Source organism: Megalobrama amblycephala, linkage group LG5, assembly GCF_018812025.1.
Source record: "Megalobrama amblycephala isolate DHTTF-2021 linkage group LG5, ASM1881202v1, whole genome shotgun sequence".
NCBI classification, from domain to species: Eukaryota; Metazoa; Chordata; class Actinopteri; order Cypriniformes; family Xenocyprididae; genus Megalobrama; species Megalobrama amblycephala.
The window spans coordinates 29298785-29318717 of NC_063048.1; the positions used below are offsets into that span (position 1 = coordinate 29298785).

The window sequence follows — 19933 nt, forward strand, 5'->3', positions numbered from 1 at the left end:
GATGCTGAACATTCAGCTCCATCACAAGAGTATAAATTCTAAAATATATTAAAATAGAAAATTGTAATAATATGTCACAATATGATCGGTGAACATATGAGACTTATTTTCAGTCTTACCAACCCCAAACATTCGACTGCTGTTGTATGATACAACTGAAGCAGCATTCAACAATTTTGGTCACTGAACATGGTCGTTAATTACCCACAAAAAATGAGCCATTGATAAAGTGACATAATATAGAGAGTTTTGTTAAGTTAGGTCAAGCCTACTGTCGTTATGCTGAGAGTGCTTAATGCTGAACTCTATTGAGAACAGGTTTAAAGGCTGTGAATGCCTTCTGCTGAGGCAGGCCATCTCACTGGCCTCTCTTTGCAGGGCCGCTTTCCTTTGTGTCACCCTACAATGGTGGCACGAGAGCGCAACTGTCGCCCAATACTCATTGTTCATCAGCCAATGGGAGCAGTCCAAATAGAAGACTGTAGCATTTTGTGTATGTATGTGTATGTATGCAGGTGTGTTTGTGTGTAGGTGTTTGTGCGCGTAAAAGGAGTGTGTTCACACGTTGTCTTTTTCTTCTAACCCTGGTTTCTACTCCCTGACCGCATTAAAGTTGCGTCATTTAGCAAGAGAGCCAATCAGACATCAGCTCTTTGAATTTATGCCAGGGACTTTTGGCTTGCAAGACTTAAGTTGTGGTGGCAAAAGCCAGTGTTTTCAATCCCTAAAAAAAACACTGTCCCCGAGAGTCAAGATGCCCTATACGCCGTCTGGTTTCTTTTGCGACCGGTTAATCCGGGAGAGAGAGCGAAGGGATGGCGAAGGGTCCCTGAGCAAACCCCTCCGTTTCAGCGGCCAGGACTACAACACCCTCAAGCAGGAGTATCTCCAGAAAAAGACCCTTTTTGAGGATGAAACCTTCCCTGCTACTGTGGACTCCCTCGGCTACAAAGAGCTGGGCCACAAGTCTAACAAAGTCAAGAACATCATCTGGAAGCGTCCCAAGGTAGGAGGCCGAGGGCCTGCGTGGGTTCAAGTGGATTGTGGGTGGGATGTGGAAATGGCACACGGGATGGATGGAATAACGCAACTAATTGGACTTCCTTAAAAATGTATTTATTTGCTTGTAGATATACATATTCATGGGCAATGATAATGGTCAGATGACAAAGATGCAGTTCATAGAACATGCTTTGACTTTATGACAAGATGGCCCAATTGCAAGGGTGTTTTCACACTATATGGGGTCAGTTGTCACAATGCATATTGCATATTAAAGGGTATTTAATTATGAAGCACAAAGCAATTCATGAAATGTACAATTTAACAAGAACATTCCAACTCATTGTTATACTAAGTATTCATAAACATTTTTGTCAGCTGAACCCTTTTGATCTAAAAATATTTACTTAATTATAAGTTAACATCTCAGTTATTTAACAACACATTTGCATGTTCAGGATTCTTCGATGTTGTTGTTGTTGTTGTTGTTTTTAACTTTTCATTTTGATTGTTTTTATTTTACTTTTGTTTTTTAATTTTAAATGTTTATGATTTAATTCATTAACTCCTGAACCTCCCAACTTAGATAAAGTTTAAGTTTAGAAATAGTCACATTGTGATATATAAAGTCACAGTTGTGAGAAATAAAGTCACACAGATATAAATTCACAGTTGTAAAAACTAGTCACGTTGTGAGATATAGTCAAAATTACGAGTCACATTATGAGATATAGTCACAATTGTGAGAAATAAAGTTACATTGTGAGATATAAAGTGGCAATTACTTGAAAAAGTAACATGTAATATATAAAAAAAATAAATGTTAATTTGTTAGATATGAAATCGCAATTGTGAGAAATAATCAAAATGTTACATACAAAGCCGCAATTATGAGAAATGAAGTCACGCTAAGATATAGTCATAGTTGCGAAAACTAAAGTCACACTGAAATATAAAGATGCAGTTGCAAGATACAGCCACATTGTGATATATAAAGTCTTAGTTGCGACAAATAGTGACGTGATATATGAAGTCGCAACTGTGAGAAATAGTCACATTGTGAGATATAAAGTCATAATTACGTGAAATAGTCACATTGTAATGTAAAAAGCCACAAATGAGAGAAATAAAGTAAATCTGTGAAATATAAAATCATAATTGTGAGAAATACATTGTAAGTTTTAAAATTGATATTGCAAGAAGCAAGGTCAAAATCTGAGATACAAATTTGTAATCATGAGAAATAATCTCACATTGTAAAATACAATATAATGTTGCAAAAGCAAGAAATAAAGTCACAATTACAAGATATAAAGTTGCAACTGTGAAATATGAAGTCACAAAAGTGCAATTATGATCACAATTACATTAGTTTCACAAAGAAATACACAATTACCTTATAATTATTATTACTGCTACTCTGAGGTGTAAACAGGCGTCCATACTTCCATCTTAAAACCTTGTGACAGCTTTCCCATGTCTCTCCATCCATCTATTCATCCAAAACATCAGAGATTGATCATATCAGTCTTTGTATCTCTCAAACTACTGTATGTGTAAAATTTCAAAGCTCTTGTGTCAGTTACAAACAAACACTTTGATGGTATTTGTTCTGCAGGAGATTTGTGAAAACCCACAGTTCATTGTCGGAGGTGCTAGCAGGACAGATATCTGCCAGGGAGACCTGGGTAAGATTAACACTTTAACACATTAACACTATAATGTTACAGACTATTTACCCTGATCTTTGGAGAAGATTGCAGCTTTATGGCAATGAGTACCTCTCTTTGGCCCCACATACAGGCCTACAGTCCAGCAGGGACCCCTCCATATTGTGTTTACTCTGTTGGAAGGGAATCCAACTAGCAGAGCTTCCTATTGTTGTGACCCCATGTGGGCAATAAAAGAGTCCAAAGACACAAAGGTTGCTAATACATAGAGTAGATTACCAACCTGGCATGTTCCCCTGGACCATCCAAAAATGCTGAGTTCAGCAGTGTAGGCCCCTGTTTTACTGCAAATAGGTCTATGTGTACGTTATATAAAATACGTGAAATATTATTTTTTTTGTTTATTTTAGGAGACTGCTGGTTGCTTGCTGCCATTGCATGTCTGACTTTAAATGACAAGCTGCTATATCGTGTTATACCTCAAGAGCAGAGCTTCTCTGAAGGCTATGCTGGAATTTTCCATTTCCAGGTCGGTGTCTTTGAGCAAAATAACTTTTGAATTAATATCTTCATTACGCCCGATTTCCACGTCTTTCTCCGTTTGTTTTCCAACTCAGTTCTGGCGTTATGGTGACTGGGTGGATGTTGTTGTTGATGACCGCATTCCCACCTTCAACAACCAGCTGGTGTTCACCAAGTCAGCTGAAAGGAATGAATTCTGGAGTGCTCTTCTGGAAAAAGCTTATGCTAAGTAAGTGTCATGTGCTTGACATTTACGTATTTTCTGTCCTTGATATTTAAAGGATTAGTTCACTTCCAAAAAAAATGTTCCTGACAATTTACTCACCCCCATGTCATCCAAGATGTTCATGTCTTTCTTTCTTCAGTTGAAAAGAAATGAAGGTTTTTGATGAAAACATTCCAGGATTATTCTCCTTATAGTGGACTTCAATGTCCTCCAGACGGTTGAAGGTCAAAAGTACAGTTTCAGTTCAGCTTCAAAGGGCTTTAAACGATACCAGATGAGGAATAAGGGTCTTATCTAGTGAAACAATCGGTCATTTTTGAAAAAAATGTAAATGTATATGCTTTATATAAACAAATGATCGCCTTGCATGTGCTTCCACCAAAACCGCACTTTCGTATTCTTCAAAATACTTACGCAGTATGTCCTACGCCTTCCCTATTCTACTTATGGATAAACAGAACTGGCGCTGCGTTCGTTCCATATGTAGAATATCCCTTGCGCTGAAACTATAATTTTGATCTTCAAACGTTTGGAGGCCATTGAAGTCCACTATATGGAGAATAATCCTGGAATGTTTTCATCAAAAACCTTCATTTCTTTTCAACTGAAGAAAGAAAGACATGAACATCTTGGATGACATGGGGGGTGAGTAAATTATCAGGAAAAGTTTTTTTGAAAGTGAACTAATCCTTTAAATGCTAGAGCATCTTGTTATTGATGTAAAATATATAAATACATGGGACAATTTGAGGTATCATACCCCCAATCCTAAATATACAGTTTCAGCTTTCAAAGTAAATCATTGTAGTAGTTTGTGTCAACCCTGTTACATTCAACATTTTTTGGGGGGGGTTGAATTTACAGGGTTGAAGGTCAGCAAAAATGACTTAAGGGGCCATTCACACAGAACGTGTTTTTGCTGTTAAAAGGTCAGTTGAACGACAAAAAAACACAAGGTGACTAGTGTGGTTTCATGCACGAGACGCAAAAGACGTGAGTGCAATGGTTAAAGACGTCCATCTAGCAGTTGTTTACATTGAAAAACAATGGGAAAGTAGTGCAGTGAGTGGAAAATTGCGTTTTGTGTGAACGGCCTCCTTATGTACACATACAGAAGCCCATATCTGCCACAGAATAAAAAAAGGTAAAAGTGACTTTTAGATATTTTATGGGGCCTTTTACACGACACCATTATCAAATAAAAATGGAAAACTTTTATGCATTTTGGCCGTTCGTTTACATGACAACAGTGTTTTAGGGGCCTGAAAATGAGCTAAAGAATTGTATCCAATACTATACAGTAACTGAAGTACAGCAGGAATTCATTATATCATTTGTGCGCACAGCATCAGCTTTCTCAATGTAATTTGTGTATTCCTGTTTAGGCTTCATGGTTCCTATGAGGCTCTTAAGGGTGGAAACACTGCAGAGGGAATGGAGGACTTCACCGGTGGAGTGACTGAATTCTATGAGATGAAGGAGGCACCTAAAGAGCTGTATAAGATCATGAAGAAAGCTCTGGAGAGAGGCTCCCTCATGGGCTGCTCCATTGATGTGAGTCAAGCAGAAGAGCCTTACCCATGGTTTTGTCATAGTAAAGCCATGTTTTTTTGGTGCATTGACTACTATTTGTATAACCACAACAAAACCATAGTTAAGGTTTGGTTTTTGTAGCAAAACCATGGTTATTTTTCCATTTCTTTGGTTCTTTGGTTCTTTTTGACATTTTCAGCTTTCTTTATTGTGTAATGTTGCAGTTTGGGCATGGCAAAATTCTGCAAAGGTAAAAAAGCACAAAGTCGCTCTATTCTCTACATCAGTAAGCATTTATTCTGAACTCCCTGAAATGCCTCAACAGTAGTCATGAGTTTTCTTCCAGGAACAAACACATTACAATTTCCCTCATTTAAATAATTTCTGCCCAAGGTTTGCACAAAAAAAAAGGGCGAAGCCTAATTGAGTAGAAGTGTGTTGAAACTCTCAGTTGACCAATCAGAGTACACTGCACTTTTCGGAAGGAGGGGCTTCACAGAGACAGGAACTAAACAGGGCGTTACTGACAGATTGGGAAGAGATGTGCTGCAATGTCATATATAATGTGAAAAAATACTGAATTCTAGTATCCTATCATAAAGCAATTTAATTTTTACCCACAGTCCCTGGTTCCAGCCCGCTTCGAAACTCGTACCACTACAGGTCTTGTGAAGGGTCATGCCTACTCTGTTACTGCTGTAGAGGAGGTAAACATTCTAGTATTTTGTACTTTTATGTTTTTTTTCTTGTATAATAGTCCTGTTTCTAACTTACTGATAGCCTCTGATAATATTTGTGATATTTTGTGTCCGCAGTGTAAACAGTCCCAGCAGAAGGAGTCCAAAGTGCGTCTGGTGCGTTTGCGTAACCCCTGGGGTCAGGTAGAATGGAACGGACCTTGGAGTGATAAGTGAGTATCGGCTTAATCCTGAATTTAGACCGGTTTAACCCTATAAAGATGGATATTTACTATACAATTATTACAATTGTTTATTTTTTTCTGCAGTTCAAAGGAGTGGGAAACCATCTCTAAAGCGGAAAAAGAGAAACTCCAGCATCAGAATGCTGAAGATGGAGAATTCTGGTGAGTTAAAAAAACAACAACAAAACAAATGAACATATCCTTATAATGAATTTTGAGACTGATATATACAGTGTTGTAGATGAGACTAGCTTATTCGAGTCCAGAAGCAAGTCCACATGCATCCAAGTCCATGACAAATCCAAGACCATAAATATAAGTCCATATCTTTATTCACAAAGATAATTATTCACATTATTGTCATCAACCCATAGGATGTCATTTGAGGATTTTAAGAAAAATTACACTAAAATAGAGATTTGCAACCTGACCCCTGATGCTCTGGAGGATGACAAGTTACACAAATGGACGGTGTCTGTTAATGAGGGACGCTGGGTAAGAGGCTGCTCTGCTGGAGGATGCAGGAATTATCCAGGTGGGTGTTATTTTAATAAAGTGAAAAACTTTAAAATCTGAGTCCCCATAAAATTTTTTAAAGGTGCCGTAGAACGTCTTTTTAAAAGATGTAATATAAGTCTAAGGTGTCCCCTGAATGTGTCTGTGAAGTTTCAGCTCAAAATACCCCATAGATTTTTTTTAATTCATTTTGTTAACTGCCTATTTTGGGGCATCATTAAATATGCGCCGATTCAGGCTGCCCCTTTAAATCTCGTGCTCCCCGCCCACGGAGCTCGCGCTTGCCTTAAACAGCATAAACAAAGTTCACACAGCTAATATAACCCTCAAAATCAATCTTTACAAAGTGTTCATCATGCAGCATGTCTAATCGCGTAAGTATAGTATTTATTTGGATGTTTACATTTGAATCTAAATGAGTTTGATAGTGCTCCGTGGCTAAAGCTAACATTACACACTGTTGGAGAGATTTATAAAGAATGAAGATGTGTTTATGCATTATACAGACTGCAAGTGTTTAAAAAATGAAAATAACGACAGTCTTGTCTCCGTGAATACAGTAATAAACGATGGTAACTTTAACCACATTTAACAGTACATTAGCAACATGCTAACGAAACATTTAGAAAGGCAATTTACAAATATCACTAAAAATATCATGGATCATGTCAGTTATTATTGCTCCATCTGCCATTTTTCGCTATTGTTCTTGCTTACCTAGTCTGATGATTCAGCTGTGCACAGATCCAGACGTTAATACTGGCTGCCCTTGTCTAATGCCTTGAACATGGGCTGGCATATGCAAATATTGGGGGTGTACATATTAATGATCCCGACTGTTACGTAACAGTCGGTGTTATGTTGAGATTCGCCTGTTCTCCGGAGGTCTTTTAAATAAATGAGATTTATATAAGAAGGAGGAAACAATGGTGTTTGAGACTCACTGTATGTCATTTCCATGTACTGAACTCTTGTTATTCATCTATGCCGAGGTAAATTCAATTTTTAATTCTAGGGCACCTTTAAGTTTATCAAGTTTCAGGTCATAAAATGTTCAATTAAATATTTTAAAGGTCTTAAATTTGGAGAATTAGTCTGATAATTAAATTCCAAAAAGTCAAAACTTGGCACTGTTGCAGGTTCTACAGGCTCGCACATTCAGAGCAGTTTGCAGTCACCGAATTGCCCACATTGATTGCTTTCATCTACTGTTGATGAATTATGATAATGTTTACTTTATGTATTAATATTATTTGTGTGGTCACCTATAGACACATTCTGGACAAATCCACAATACCGCCTGCGTCTCCTGGAGGAAGATGATGACCCGGAGGATAATGAAGTAGCTTGCACTTTTGTTGTTGCTCTAATGCAGAAAAACAGACGTAGAGAACGCAAGTTGGGTGCAAATCTCTTCACTATTGGATTTTCCATCTATGAGGTATCAATGCTACTTTATTCAACCGTCAGAGAGATAATCATGTTCAACCTCACTGAAAGTAGTGATAAAGATCAGGGTGATGGTGGATCAAACACTCTTTTAACTCTTTCTATTTGCCCATAGGTGCCAAAGGAGGTATGAAAATATGAAGATCTAATGTTTGGACCCGAGACATCATGCTGTTCATGCAGTTCCTTTTTGCTCTTTTAGAACTGGTGTTGTTTTATAGATAGAATATAAACTTCTTTGTGGCTGCGTCTGATCAAATTCTCTTTTTTGCTGCTGTCGTGTTTCTCTATCTGTCAGATGCACGGAAACAAGCAGCACATGCAGAAGGAGTTCTTCATGTCTAGCTCCTCTAAGGCCCGCTCCAGGGCTTACATTAACCTGCGAGAGGTGACCCAGCGCTTCCGTCTGAGTCCAGGGGAGTATGTCATCATTCCCTCCACCTACGAGCCCCACCAGGAAGGCGACTTCATCCTCCGCGTCTTCTCTGAAAAGAGAAATACCTCTGAGTGAGTGAGAGCAGAAGGGATGGGAGGGCTGGTGTTTTTTGTTTTTATTGTACAATCATGTCTGAGTAATTTTTTTCCTCACAAAGCAAAAACATTATTTTCTTAATCAGTATTTTTGCCTTGATTTCCAGAAAATATATCTAAACACTCTTATTCAGGATAAATTTACCCACTGTAAAATAAATGAAATTAAATAATATTTTTAATAATAATAAATTTAATTAAAAGGAAATTAAATATTCTTTCATTTTTTTTTTTTGTTCTCAAGTAAATTTATCACATTTTTACTGGAAAACAAAAAATGCTGGTTAAGGGGCTGTTCACACAGAATGCGTTTTTTTCATTCCACTGTGTAGCTTTATCATTTTTTTTTTTTTTATGTAAACGTCCTAGACAGACCATTTTAACCATCTTGTGTCTTTTGCAGCATCACATGCATGACACGTTTTAAAAACAAAACAAAGAATTTTTGTTTTTGTTTTTTTTGGTTTTTTTTACTGCCCTGTGTCTCGCATTTTTAAACACAAAAAACTATTTGGTGTGAATCGCCCCTAAGAAAATTACTTCTGTATTATGAGAAAAAATTTACGGAGCTCTTCACATGAAATGGGGATTAAAAATAGATTAAATTTTTTGTCGGCACAAATGAAGAATTCCCACCCACGACTTAAGTAGTTCCTGTGTGGTACTAATTAATTTCCTTGTTTTAATTGAGTTAAAGTTACACTGTGTAAATTTTGGCCCTCTAGTGGTAAAAAAAAAAAACTGCATTTTGCAAAAGAACATTGTTTTGGTTGTGCTTCAGCTCTGCATGGCTGTGTGGATGAATATGGTTCTTTCTCATAACTAAAAAGAAGAGAGAGATTATCTTACTGCTCACAAAACATTCACTACCAGGCTTAAGAGATACAACTAGTTTAGTTGGAAAGGATCTCAAGCTGACCTGCTGAAGATGTTACTGTAGCTATAGCCATTAAAGGTCCTGTTTTTCGTGTTTTTTTTTTAAGCTTTGATTGTGTTTATAGTGTGCAATATAACATGTGTTCATGTTTCGCATTCCTTGTTCTATGAAGTCCCTCCTTCAGAAAACGTAACGAGTTTTGATTGTGCCAGCGGTTCCTGTGTTGTGATTCGACAGCAGTTTAGCGCATCTTGCCCGGAAAGGTCACGCTTCTTACCATAACGTGGAGATGGATGCGCTCAGTGTTATTGTAAACATGTCTTTAATTTTACCCTATCAATTTGAGCCGGAATCAGACCCGGTGATTGGACTGCGGGATGAAAATAACAGCGTTTCGACGACATGGCGACAAACACACTCTACAAACGCAACTCTTGTGTATTCCTGTAGGCGGAGGTTAGTCAAAAAACTGTTTTAGTGACGTCATTAAAGAAGGAAGTAGAGGGATGTAGTCCAACTGGCCGTTCGATGTAGGCGACTTCTGTTAAATAAAATATCTCGCTTGGCATTGAACTTTGAGCTTTAAAATATTACAGATTTTATTTATACTCTAACAACAACATTACACACTAACTAAAGTTTGAAACATGGGATCACGAAGAACGGGACCTTTAATAGAAAATAAATTCCAGCACAGCTCTACAACAACCATAATGAAATGACCCTTCACAATAGATAATGCTTTACAATGATCTCTGTTAGAGAGCTGCAAATGGCAATACCTTACTCACCTGCTGAGTGATAAAAACACCGTCTCCACATCACTTTTACAACATTTCAAATCCCTAAGTTCTCGCCATCTCTAAAAAGCCAAGCCAATGTTGGTTCTTGTTTTATTACAAACTCTGTTGCGTTCTCTTTTGCCACAGACTGTTTTTTTCCAAGCAGTTCGAGATTTAGCTGCTCCATGTCAACCTTTCTTGCTCGTTGTGACAACTAACCTATTCCACTCCCACACTATACATGCGTCAAAGTAGCCGGAGCAACTTTCCTCTATTTACAGATATGACGAGACACGCACAGGCTAGTGACGAATGTACGCAATTTCCAGCGAAAACTACTTTTTTCTGCATGTCATGTGTGGAGCTCCGTAAAAATGAACTCTGTAACACTGATCTGACATCCTAATTTTTCTGGTGTTTGCCTTTTGTAGTTGTTTGTAAGTACTCTGTTATGTTAAATTGTGTCATAGGTGAAGAACTTCTGAAACATCTGGCTTGAAAGCAGCTGTTACAGAAGTTATGTCATGTCAGTGGGTGCAAAAGGGCACTTTAAATCCTCACCAAAAATATTTTATGTACAAAGACTATGGTGTTGTAGTAAACAGGGTCATGGTTATATTATCACAAGAATACTAAGGTAATTTCACAGTAGCTCTCTTTACAGTAGTGATGGGAAACAATTGGGAAAAGGGGTGGAGAAAACCACAAGGACAAAAATTTTAATGACAATTTGATTTGTAGAGCTGGAAGAAATCGGCCCCAGTTCGAGGCTGTAATGGAATCTTTTTTAGGACAAGCAACAGCACAATTTGGGACCCTCTGGTAAACATTTCCTTTCAGTTCTGACCCAATCTTGACGCACAGTTAAACTTCAGCTACAAGGAAGACGTGGACACACAAAGGACTGCTGAAGGTCTCCAAGGAATACTGGTGATGCTGCAGGTTCAAGCCCTGATGACAAGGATTCACAGTATTTTAATAAGGATTATGTCAAAAATTATTTCCAGTTTCTTGCTGTGGCCTAAATGTAAATGAATCACTGGCCCTGTGACCATTAATCAAACTTTTTGCCTTTTTTAAACATACAGAGAATTAAAATGTATCATTAATGATAGTTTAAGGTAATCATACTTTAAAGATTATTTACACATGGTAAGTATTAGTAACTCCTAATCGGTTATCACAGAAAAACAGACACATATGGCTGATTTAACCAGAAAAAGTGCTTATTTGGCTATTCATAAAAGTAGCTCAAAAGACAGGAAAGACATACTAAAGAATAAGCTCAAATATAAAGAAAACCTACATGGAAAAAACAAAGGCTTCCAGATAGCTCTTTGATGACCTGTGCTGTTTACTATGGTGACCAGTGTTTGTTGGTTTCTTCTCAGGGAGATAGAGAACAGGATTGAAGCTGATCATCCAGTGGTAAGTACTTGATCATCTAAAAGTGTTTGAATTTTAAGTTCAGCTAACACATTCCCTTATCCCAAATAGTACCAAACCGCTAAACCTAACGTACTGAACTATAAATTGAAAAAAGTATAAAATCCCATAGACTGAAATAGGAGAGATTTGACATCTAGAGACAAAACATTCGTAAGAATGAAATTCATAACTGATATTTTCTTATTTTCTCACTCACGAATAAAGTTAAGAATATTTTGTATTCCCCAAAAACTTTTTTTTTTTCTTAAAAATCATCGTAAGAAACATCTTAAAGTTAGGATAACCTCCAAATTGTGTAAAATCTCAAAAAGTAAAATGTTTAATGAATTTATTGGGTTGTTTCAAATATTAAAGGTGCAGTAAGCAATTTCTGCAAAACGCTGTTGAAAGTTGTAGCCAATCAGCAGTAGGGGGCGTGTCCACTCATGTTGGGGGAGGAGAGACTGTAGAAAGAGAGATGGCTGAGAGACATTACAAAAGAGAAAAGGTCCGAGGAATATCATTGGAAAAAGATGGGTTATGATCAGACATGTCGCCTTTGGCTTGATTAGTTGGGGACACTTGACATTTGACTTGACATTTGATATTCAACAGTATTCTTGACATTTATTCAACAGTGCTTTGATCTGCCTGCATTGACACTATTCTTGAAGAGCTGCTGTGCAGCAAAAATGATGTACCAGTTATCAATGTAAAGCTGCTTTGATACAGTCTGCATTGTAAAAAGCGCTATATAAATAAAGGTGACTTGATTTGACAAGAGCTTCAGGACCCCCGTTAATATTAGAAAAGCTTTCCAGCACTGGAGAGACCATGAGAGATAATGCTTGAAAATAGACGGCAAGGTTGCGATGTTTCTGCTTCATATGTGAGTATCATTGGTTTTGCTGTGTTTCACAGAACCAAGAAACTGTTGTTTTAATGTTAGCTATAGTAACAGGACAGTTTTGAGTGTCATTGTTTGTCTGGAGCTGATGTGCTGCTGGCAACTAACAACCAACTCTTGCTTGTACTGTATATACTCTTGTGTACTGTATGGTCCTTCTTTCTTCCTTGTCGTTTGTTCGTCATCTTCACTTTATTTTTTGCGAAGCATTATTTTGCTTCACTTCAGCTTTGATAAAGATAAATCCACTCTTACATTAGATGTTTATGCATTTTGGGGGTGGAGCAATGAAGGGAGGGGTGTGTTTGTTTGGGCTGATTTCAAATATCAACATTGCTTCTCAGAATTGCTTACTGCACCTTTAAGTATTGCAAAATAACATTAGCCACACATAATACACTTCTCTTAAAGGGATAGTTCACCCAAAAATGAAAATTTGATGTTTATCTGCTTACCCCCAGAGCATCCAAGATGTAGGTGACTTTGTTTCTTCATTAGAACACAAATGATGATTTTTAACTCCAACCGTTGCCGTCTGTCAGTCGTATAATGCAAGTCAGCGGGAACTTTGACTATAAGAATAAATAAAACACGACAGACAAATCCAAAATCGGTTTGTGCGAGAAACCGAACAGTATTTATATCATTTTTTACCTCTAATACACCACTATGTCCAACGGCATTCATCACTCGATTCGTTTGGTCTGATCGCGCTCTGACAGCGGCAGTGATGTCTCGCGCATATACTTCAATGAGTGCTAGACATCACTGCCGCTGTCTTCAAAAATTGCACATAGGAACATTCTTCTGAATTTTTTAGAATGCATCTTAGAATTCATTTCTTAACTTCTTTTTTTAAAAGAAGTTTTGTGGATCTGTCTTCTGAATATCATAGAGACTCAGGATGGACTCTTTCGACTTGGTCCAGAAAGCAACTACCTAGCAATTTTCTAACAACAACCCAGAACACTTTAGCAACAATAAAATAACACAATAAAAAAACAACTTAGAACTTTGTTGCAAACTATTGGCAAGGGGATTTCACACAGGTGATTACTTTTCTTCAGAAAATGTAGTTTGACTCTTATTTTGAGGGGCAAAAGCTGCATTAATTACTGAGAATAAAGTCCCATTCACACCAAGGATGGTGCTAACTATAACAATAACAATAAAGATATACTTTTAAAAATCGTTCTAATGTACGTGTCGTTAACTATAACGACACAGAGAAATTGTTGGAATCATTTTCCGAACAATTTTTTCCAGCTGATGAATGATAAAAACATTGACAGCCAATCAACTGCAGCGCATGCTTATAATAAACAGAACAATATCATCTGTTGGTGTGGACACTAATATAGTTATTAGCATAGTTATCGTTCTAGGTGTAAACTGGCCTTTAGAGGTGTAGAATCTTTTTTTTTATCAAGAAGTGATCAGATTCTTTAGCTTCTCACACAATGAAAATGAGAGATAAAAATCAATTCTGAAATGTGTAATTTGCAACTACCTGATCAGCCGGCTCCAGCTTCAACTGGGGAAGAGAGTGAGGAGGACCAGCAGTTCCTGTCCATTTTCCAGCAGATCGCGGGGGACGTGAGTACTGGGGAGCCACTGAGCGCTGGGGGGAGTGTGAGTATGGTGGTGGGGTGGGACCGGTAATTGGCCATGCCAGTGGTAACAATGGTAACAGCAATATCATGACAGTTTCACTTTGCTGTAATAAACAACACACTTGGCTTTCTGTTTATTCTTGTATCTTGCAGCAAATGGAGATCTCAGCCAATGAGCTCAAAGATGTCTTGAACAAGGTGGTGTCTACATGTACGTATCTTTGTTTGTTGATTGTTTCTGGGTTTTGTTTTTTCTATATACTGTCTTCAAGAAATGATCTGCTATTTACAGACAAGGACATACACATTGAAGGCTTCAGTCGAGAGAGCTGTAGAAGCATGATCGCCCTCATGGATGTATCCTTTGTATCAAGATTACATACATTTGCTGTCCGTTTTGAAGGTGCTATCAAGTTAAAATATTGTGTTAGCATAATGTTGGTAATGGTAAATCCCTTCTGAGGCATTTAGCCAAAACGTGCATGCCTTTTTTTTCCATGTCAGTTATTTCCACCAGTTAATATGGTTAGAGTCTTATGTGCCAATTTTAGTAATTTTTCATTACTAATGATAATTTCAACCTTGTAACAGTAAGTTAGGAATTCATATTCTTATTAATTGAATTCACATGTCAATTTAGGCATCATAACTCGTTGTTAGAATTACATTAGATTTCATTTTAAAGCAGAGGTCATAGTGTAGAATATTGCAAGCAAAGTTTTCTTAATCCTTATCACACAGATGGATGGAACCGGAAGACTTAACCTGCAAGAGTTTAGACACTTGTGGAACAAAATCAAACAGTGGCAGGTTTGTCCTCATTCTTTCCCCATATATACACACTCACTGGCCACTTTATTAGGTACACCTGTTCAACGCAAACATCTAATCAGCCAATCACATGGCAGCAACTCAATGCATTTAGGCATGTAGACATGGTCAAGAAAATCTGCTGAATATCAAACTGAGCATTAGAATGTGGAAGAAAGGTGATTTAAGTGAGTTTGCATGGTTGTTGGTGCCAGATGGGCTGGTCTTCGCTATTTCAGAAACTGCTGATCTACTGGGATTTTCATGCACAACCATCTCTAGGGTTTACAGAAAATGGTCAGAGACAGAGAAAATATCCAGTGAGTGGCAGTTCTGTGGGCAAAAATGCCTTTTTGATGCCAGAGGTCAGAGGAGAATGGCCTGACTGGTTGGAGCTGATAGAAAGGCAACAGTAACTCAAATAACAACTCGAGGTCTGCAGAAGAGCATCTCTGAACGCACAACATGTTGAACCTTGAAGCAAATGGGCTACAGCAGCAGAAGACACACCGGGTGCCACTCCTGTCAGCTAAGAACAGGAAAGCGAGGAAACAATTCACACGGGCTCACCAAGATTGGAAAAAAACGTTGCCTGGTCTGATGAGACTTGATTTCTGCTGTCACATTCAGATGTTAGGGTCAAAGTTTAGCGTAAACGATATGAAAGCATGAATCCATCCTGCCTTGCATCAATGGTGCAGGCTGATGGTGGTGTAATGGTGTTGGGGATATTTTCTTGGCACACTTTGGGCCCATTAGTATCAACTGAGCATAATTTAAATGCAACAGCCTACCTGAGTTTTGTTGAGTAACATGCCACGTCACAAAGCTCAAATCATCTCAAATGGCCTCCAGTCACCACCCAATAAAGCATCTTTGGGATTTGCTTGAACGGGATATTTGCATCATGGATGTGCAGCCAACAAATCTGCAGCAACTGTGTGATGTTATCATGTCCAAAATCTCTGAGGAATGTTTCCAGCAATCTATGCCACAAAGAATTAAGACAGTTCTAAAAGCAAAACCTAGTACTAGCAAAGTGTACCTAATAAAATGGCTGGTGAGTATATAAAAAAAGATTGCTACACACATTGACTATTTGAATTTTGTCTGCAGGGAATCTTTAAGCGCTATGACTTTGATTATATTGGGACTATCAGCAGCTATGAGATGAGAAACGCCATCAATGATGCAGGTTAGAAGGTTTTCATGCATTTTTACAGTAAGTGGGTATGTTCTCATGTTGAGGAACATTTGACTAGACTAACACTAATGGACTTGTCACTGTACAGTCACGTGTCTTGTGTCCCACTCAGGTTTCCGTCTGAATAACCAGCTGTATGACATCGTCATCATACGCTATGCCAATGAAAACATGAACGTCGACTTTGACAGTTTTGTTAGCTGTCTTGTGCGACTGGAGGGAATGTTCAGTAAGTTGTTGAACTGCAAATGCACATCTTTTTCACTGACAAATAATACAACAAATAATAGTATGTGGTGTCTTTATCAGGAAGTGGTGGTAATTAAGATGGTTAATGTATTTGTTAAAGAATATCTTACATTATTTTGTTCTACAATATATTAATTTTGTCTTAGTAAGTTTGGATTTATATATAACTTCATTGTGCCTTTTAATAGATCGTGCTTAAAAACAACAACAAAAAGTGTTTTGTGTCAACCCTGTTATATTCAACATATCTTTGAACTAAAATGACAAATTACTGCCTTGGCAAAGAAATATCATAACATTTCTTACAGTCATTATTCTTGTGGGTTGTGCCAAGAACAGCATTTTTTTTCTATAAAAATTGCTGACTGATCGCTGATTTTTTTCCTCATAACAGAGTTGAACCATTGAGCTTGATAAGGTCAATTTAAGTGTAAACAATGAAATAATAATAAAAGACTCTATTAAATATGATGTCAGAAAGACTATTTACTTTTTTTTTTTTTTACGAGCCTTGTACATCAATATTGTAGGAACAAATTCTTGATTTGTCGCCACAACTTAATTTGTGGCCACGTTTTATGAATTCTTTCTCTCATTTTAGTTCAGTAGTGGCCACCCTGTACTAATTCATTCCCTTGTTTTAACTTAGTTAAATCGTGGTCATGATTTACCTAAAATGAGGGAATGGATTAGTGCAATGCAGTCATGATTGAACTAAAACAATGGAACAAAGCTCAGCATAACAGGGTTGAACAGAATGCGCAAGGACAAAGAATATTTCCGCGTTTTTCACAAAATGTTTCAAATTAAACTTCTTTAAATGCTAACCCCGTTTCACAAACTAAAATGCATGTTTGAGCTGTTGTAACTAAAAGCAATATGCACTGACATATCTTAAAAAAACATTTGTTTTGTCTCAAGACGCACACCAGAAATCTTTTTTTTTCTAAGGCACGTTTATAAAAGCTACTTTAATGATCCTAATTGAACTAAGGCCTAATCCTGGCTTAATCTAAGCGCTGTCTGTGAAACCAGGCCTAAAATTGATCAAAATGGGATGACTAAATTCAATATCCTGTCAATTCTATCAGTAAGGCATGAGGAACACACACAGAACCACTTTCTGAAAATGATCCAACGACACAATACGTTTTAGTTATGATATTTCATTTTAAAATTTTAGTAATAATTGATTTGGGGCTTTTGTGTGCTAAAAATCATGCAACATACATGTGTACTGTCTGGAGTGAACTTGTTCTTTTTGTAGGAGCATTCCATGCCTTTGATCAATGTGGAGATGGCACCATCAGACTTAATGTACTGGAGGTGAGTGGACACCAATCAGTGATCATAAGATATAATTTAATGTGTAGCATCATGTGCATGTCCTTAGTTTCAAACGTCAAAGCCTTCCTTTTAAAGCTGTTGGTTAGCTGATTACAAAACCACTATTTCAATTTCTCCAGTGGCTCCAGCTAACCATGTATGCCTAGACCAGCTACAGATCCAGGCGAGCCCAGACTCGGCAAGGACCAGAACTACCAGCTCTTACCTCAACACTCAATGTGCCAGACTACTGTTACCTCTTTCTCTGTACCTCAGCCCACATTGAACACCAGCTCTAGAAACTTCACACAATTACTCCTCCTCTTCATTTCAGTTTTATAAGGGGTGGTATGATGGGTGAAATGAGTAATAGTGTTATAGACAGATGTCACTTTTTAGTCAGATTGCGGAGGAAACGTTTTCAGGGGCGTTGTGCGCAAGCGACTTTTGAGGCACGTCATTGTGTAAATTTGAGCAAATTTTCTGCTTTTCTGTTGTAATTTGTTCCTCAAAGTCATCATGCTTTTCACATGAACATTCAGTTTGTCTACACTGGTGCTACAGACAGTATTTTTCTTTTACCTCAACCAGCCTCAAAAGATGCTTATTTATCACAATGCTGCGATTTCTCTTTGCCATATGCTAATGGACCTAATATATAACTGATTATCTAACATTATATAAAACTATAACACTAGATTTCCTGACAGCAACTTTGTGTCAGCCCAGATCCGGCCCACATCTGGTCTGTGTGTAATCCACATGTACCAGATGTGGGCCGGATCTGGGCCACACTATGTTTCTGTCTTGGATTTAAATGCAATGCAAATGCTTAAGAGTCTATGATTGGATCATTATTGCTGTGATTATTATGTTTCTAGCATGTTATATTTTTGTCAACAGTTCTTGACCATAAATTGATGTGAGAGGTGCATCAATTTTTGGTCAAGTTCTTCTTCATGTTCCCTCCCAACCATTCTTTTACAATTTGTGCCTGGTTAATCTTGGCTTTGTCATCCTGGATTATTGCCATGATGTGTCTTCCTACATGGTTGTTTAAGAAATGAAAAGCTACACACTCCATCAATTATGGTTAAAGGAACTGTTGCCAAACATATAACATGCTAGAAACATAAATAAACATAGATTAAGCATTTGCCTATTTATATCCAAAGTTTTTTTTTGTTTTTTTTTGGTCAGGCAGTGTATAATTCTTGACAATCTTGTGTATTGAATACACAGTGCCTTATGAATGACGAGGAAGAATTACTTCAAATCCAATCCAACCATTCACACTGAAATGCAATCCAGATTTGATTCCGATTTCACACCACATATGGATGTGGTTCGGAGTAGGTTTGTAAACGTTGGGTTTCATGTGAGTTCAGACTACAAAAACAAACTTTTTGGATATGCCAACAAATCATTTTTGTCTGAACAAAGTTTCATCTTGATGGTTGTCTTAGCATTACTTTTGTATCTTCCCATATTTTTTTTTGCTATGTGGCATCTGCTTTTAGACACATGGAAACTCTTTTCATCATACTACCACTCTCTTTGATTCATTCTTCAATAATGTCTTTCCATATTTACCCAGATGTACTCTTACATGCATCCCATCTTCACATTTTGTTCCCATTTGGTAATATTAAAATCCATTAAAAACACAAAGCAGGGCCATGTAGATGGTCCTTGTTATTTCAAATCCTGGTTGTTTTATGGAAACATTTTTGTTTTGCAAGTTAAAATAATAGGAATTGAAAAACATGAAGAACCAGGTGAGGAGAAATCATGATCAAAAACCATTGGAGGACAATCATCAGGGAACATCTCAGAACTCATGGCGGATGGCAGCATTCAGGGTCTTTATTTCATTACTGTGGGCAAAAACATGGGTCGAACCTAGGCTTTTTTGTTTTTGTGCTTGACCCCAATTTAACCTTTTGTTCAAATGAGTGTACTGACTTCACCCGTTAAACAAAATAAATAATTGTGTAGTTCTTGGTTGAAGTGCATTCCCAGGAAAAAAAATGCTGATTTTATAAAGCCTAATTATTTAAACACAAGCATAAGTGCCAATTACAAAATGTTTTGTTCTTTTTCAGCAAATGGTCTGTTAAAGCTAAACTGTTCATTTCACCATTTATTTTATATCTGGTTAGCATTTTATTTATTTATTTTTTTTTCCCAGCCCTGTTACAAAATTTGGGTCTCAGCATTTAACACCCTGTTATGTGATATTACATTCTAGAAATAAACATTAAACATACATATATTCCATAAATATTAGTTTCATCATTTTCCATACAATAACACTAGTAACAGGGTTGCATGGTTGAGCTTGATGAATGAAATCACCAGTACAA

At 37.3% G+C, this 19933-nt stretch overlaps 1 protein-coding gene across 5 annotated transcripts; it reads left to right on the forward strand.

The window, feature by feature from the left end:
* The first annotated feature begins 55 nt into the window (after window positions 1-55).
* capn3a (calpain 3a, (p94)) lies at window positions 56-19851 on the forward strand. 5 transcript variants are annotated; one of them, XM_048191733.1, is made up of 21 exons: window positions 56-1006; window positions 2621-2690; window positions 3083-3201; window positions 3290-3423; window positions 4806-4974; window positions 5577-5660; window positions 5769-5863; window positions 5960-6037; window positions 6250-6410; window positions 7663-7832; window positions 7956-7967; window positions 8139-8347; window positions 11422-11458; window positions 13884-13997; window positions 14132-14189; window positions 14271-14335; window positions 14720-14788; window positions 15905-15983; window positions 16105-16221; window positions 17509-17567; window positions 17708-19851. In XM_048191733.1, exons 1-21 carry the CDS (start codon window positions 662-664, stop codon window positions 17732-17734), a joined length of 2271 nt encoding a protein of 756 aa, XP_048047690.1. In that variant the 5' UTR covers window positions 56-661; the 3' UTR covers window positions 17735-19851. The 5 variants fall into 5 exon arrangements, with proteins under 5 accessions (XP_048047690.1, XP_048047691.1, XP_048047687.1 ...); XM_048191734.1 differs by having other exon boundaries at window positions 61-1006; window positions 13884-13961; XM_048191730.1 differs by lacking the exon at window positions 56-1006 and having other exon boundaries at window positions 1872-2690.
* Window positions 19852-19933: the final 82 nt, after the last annotated feature.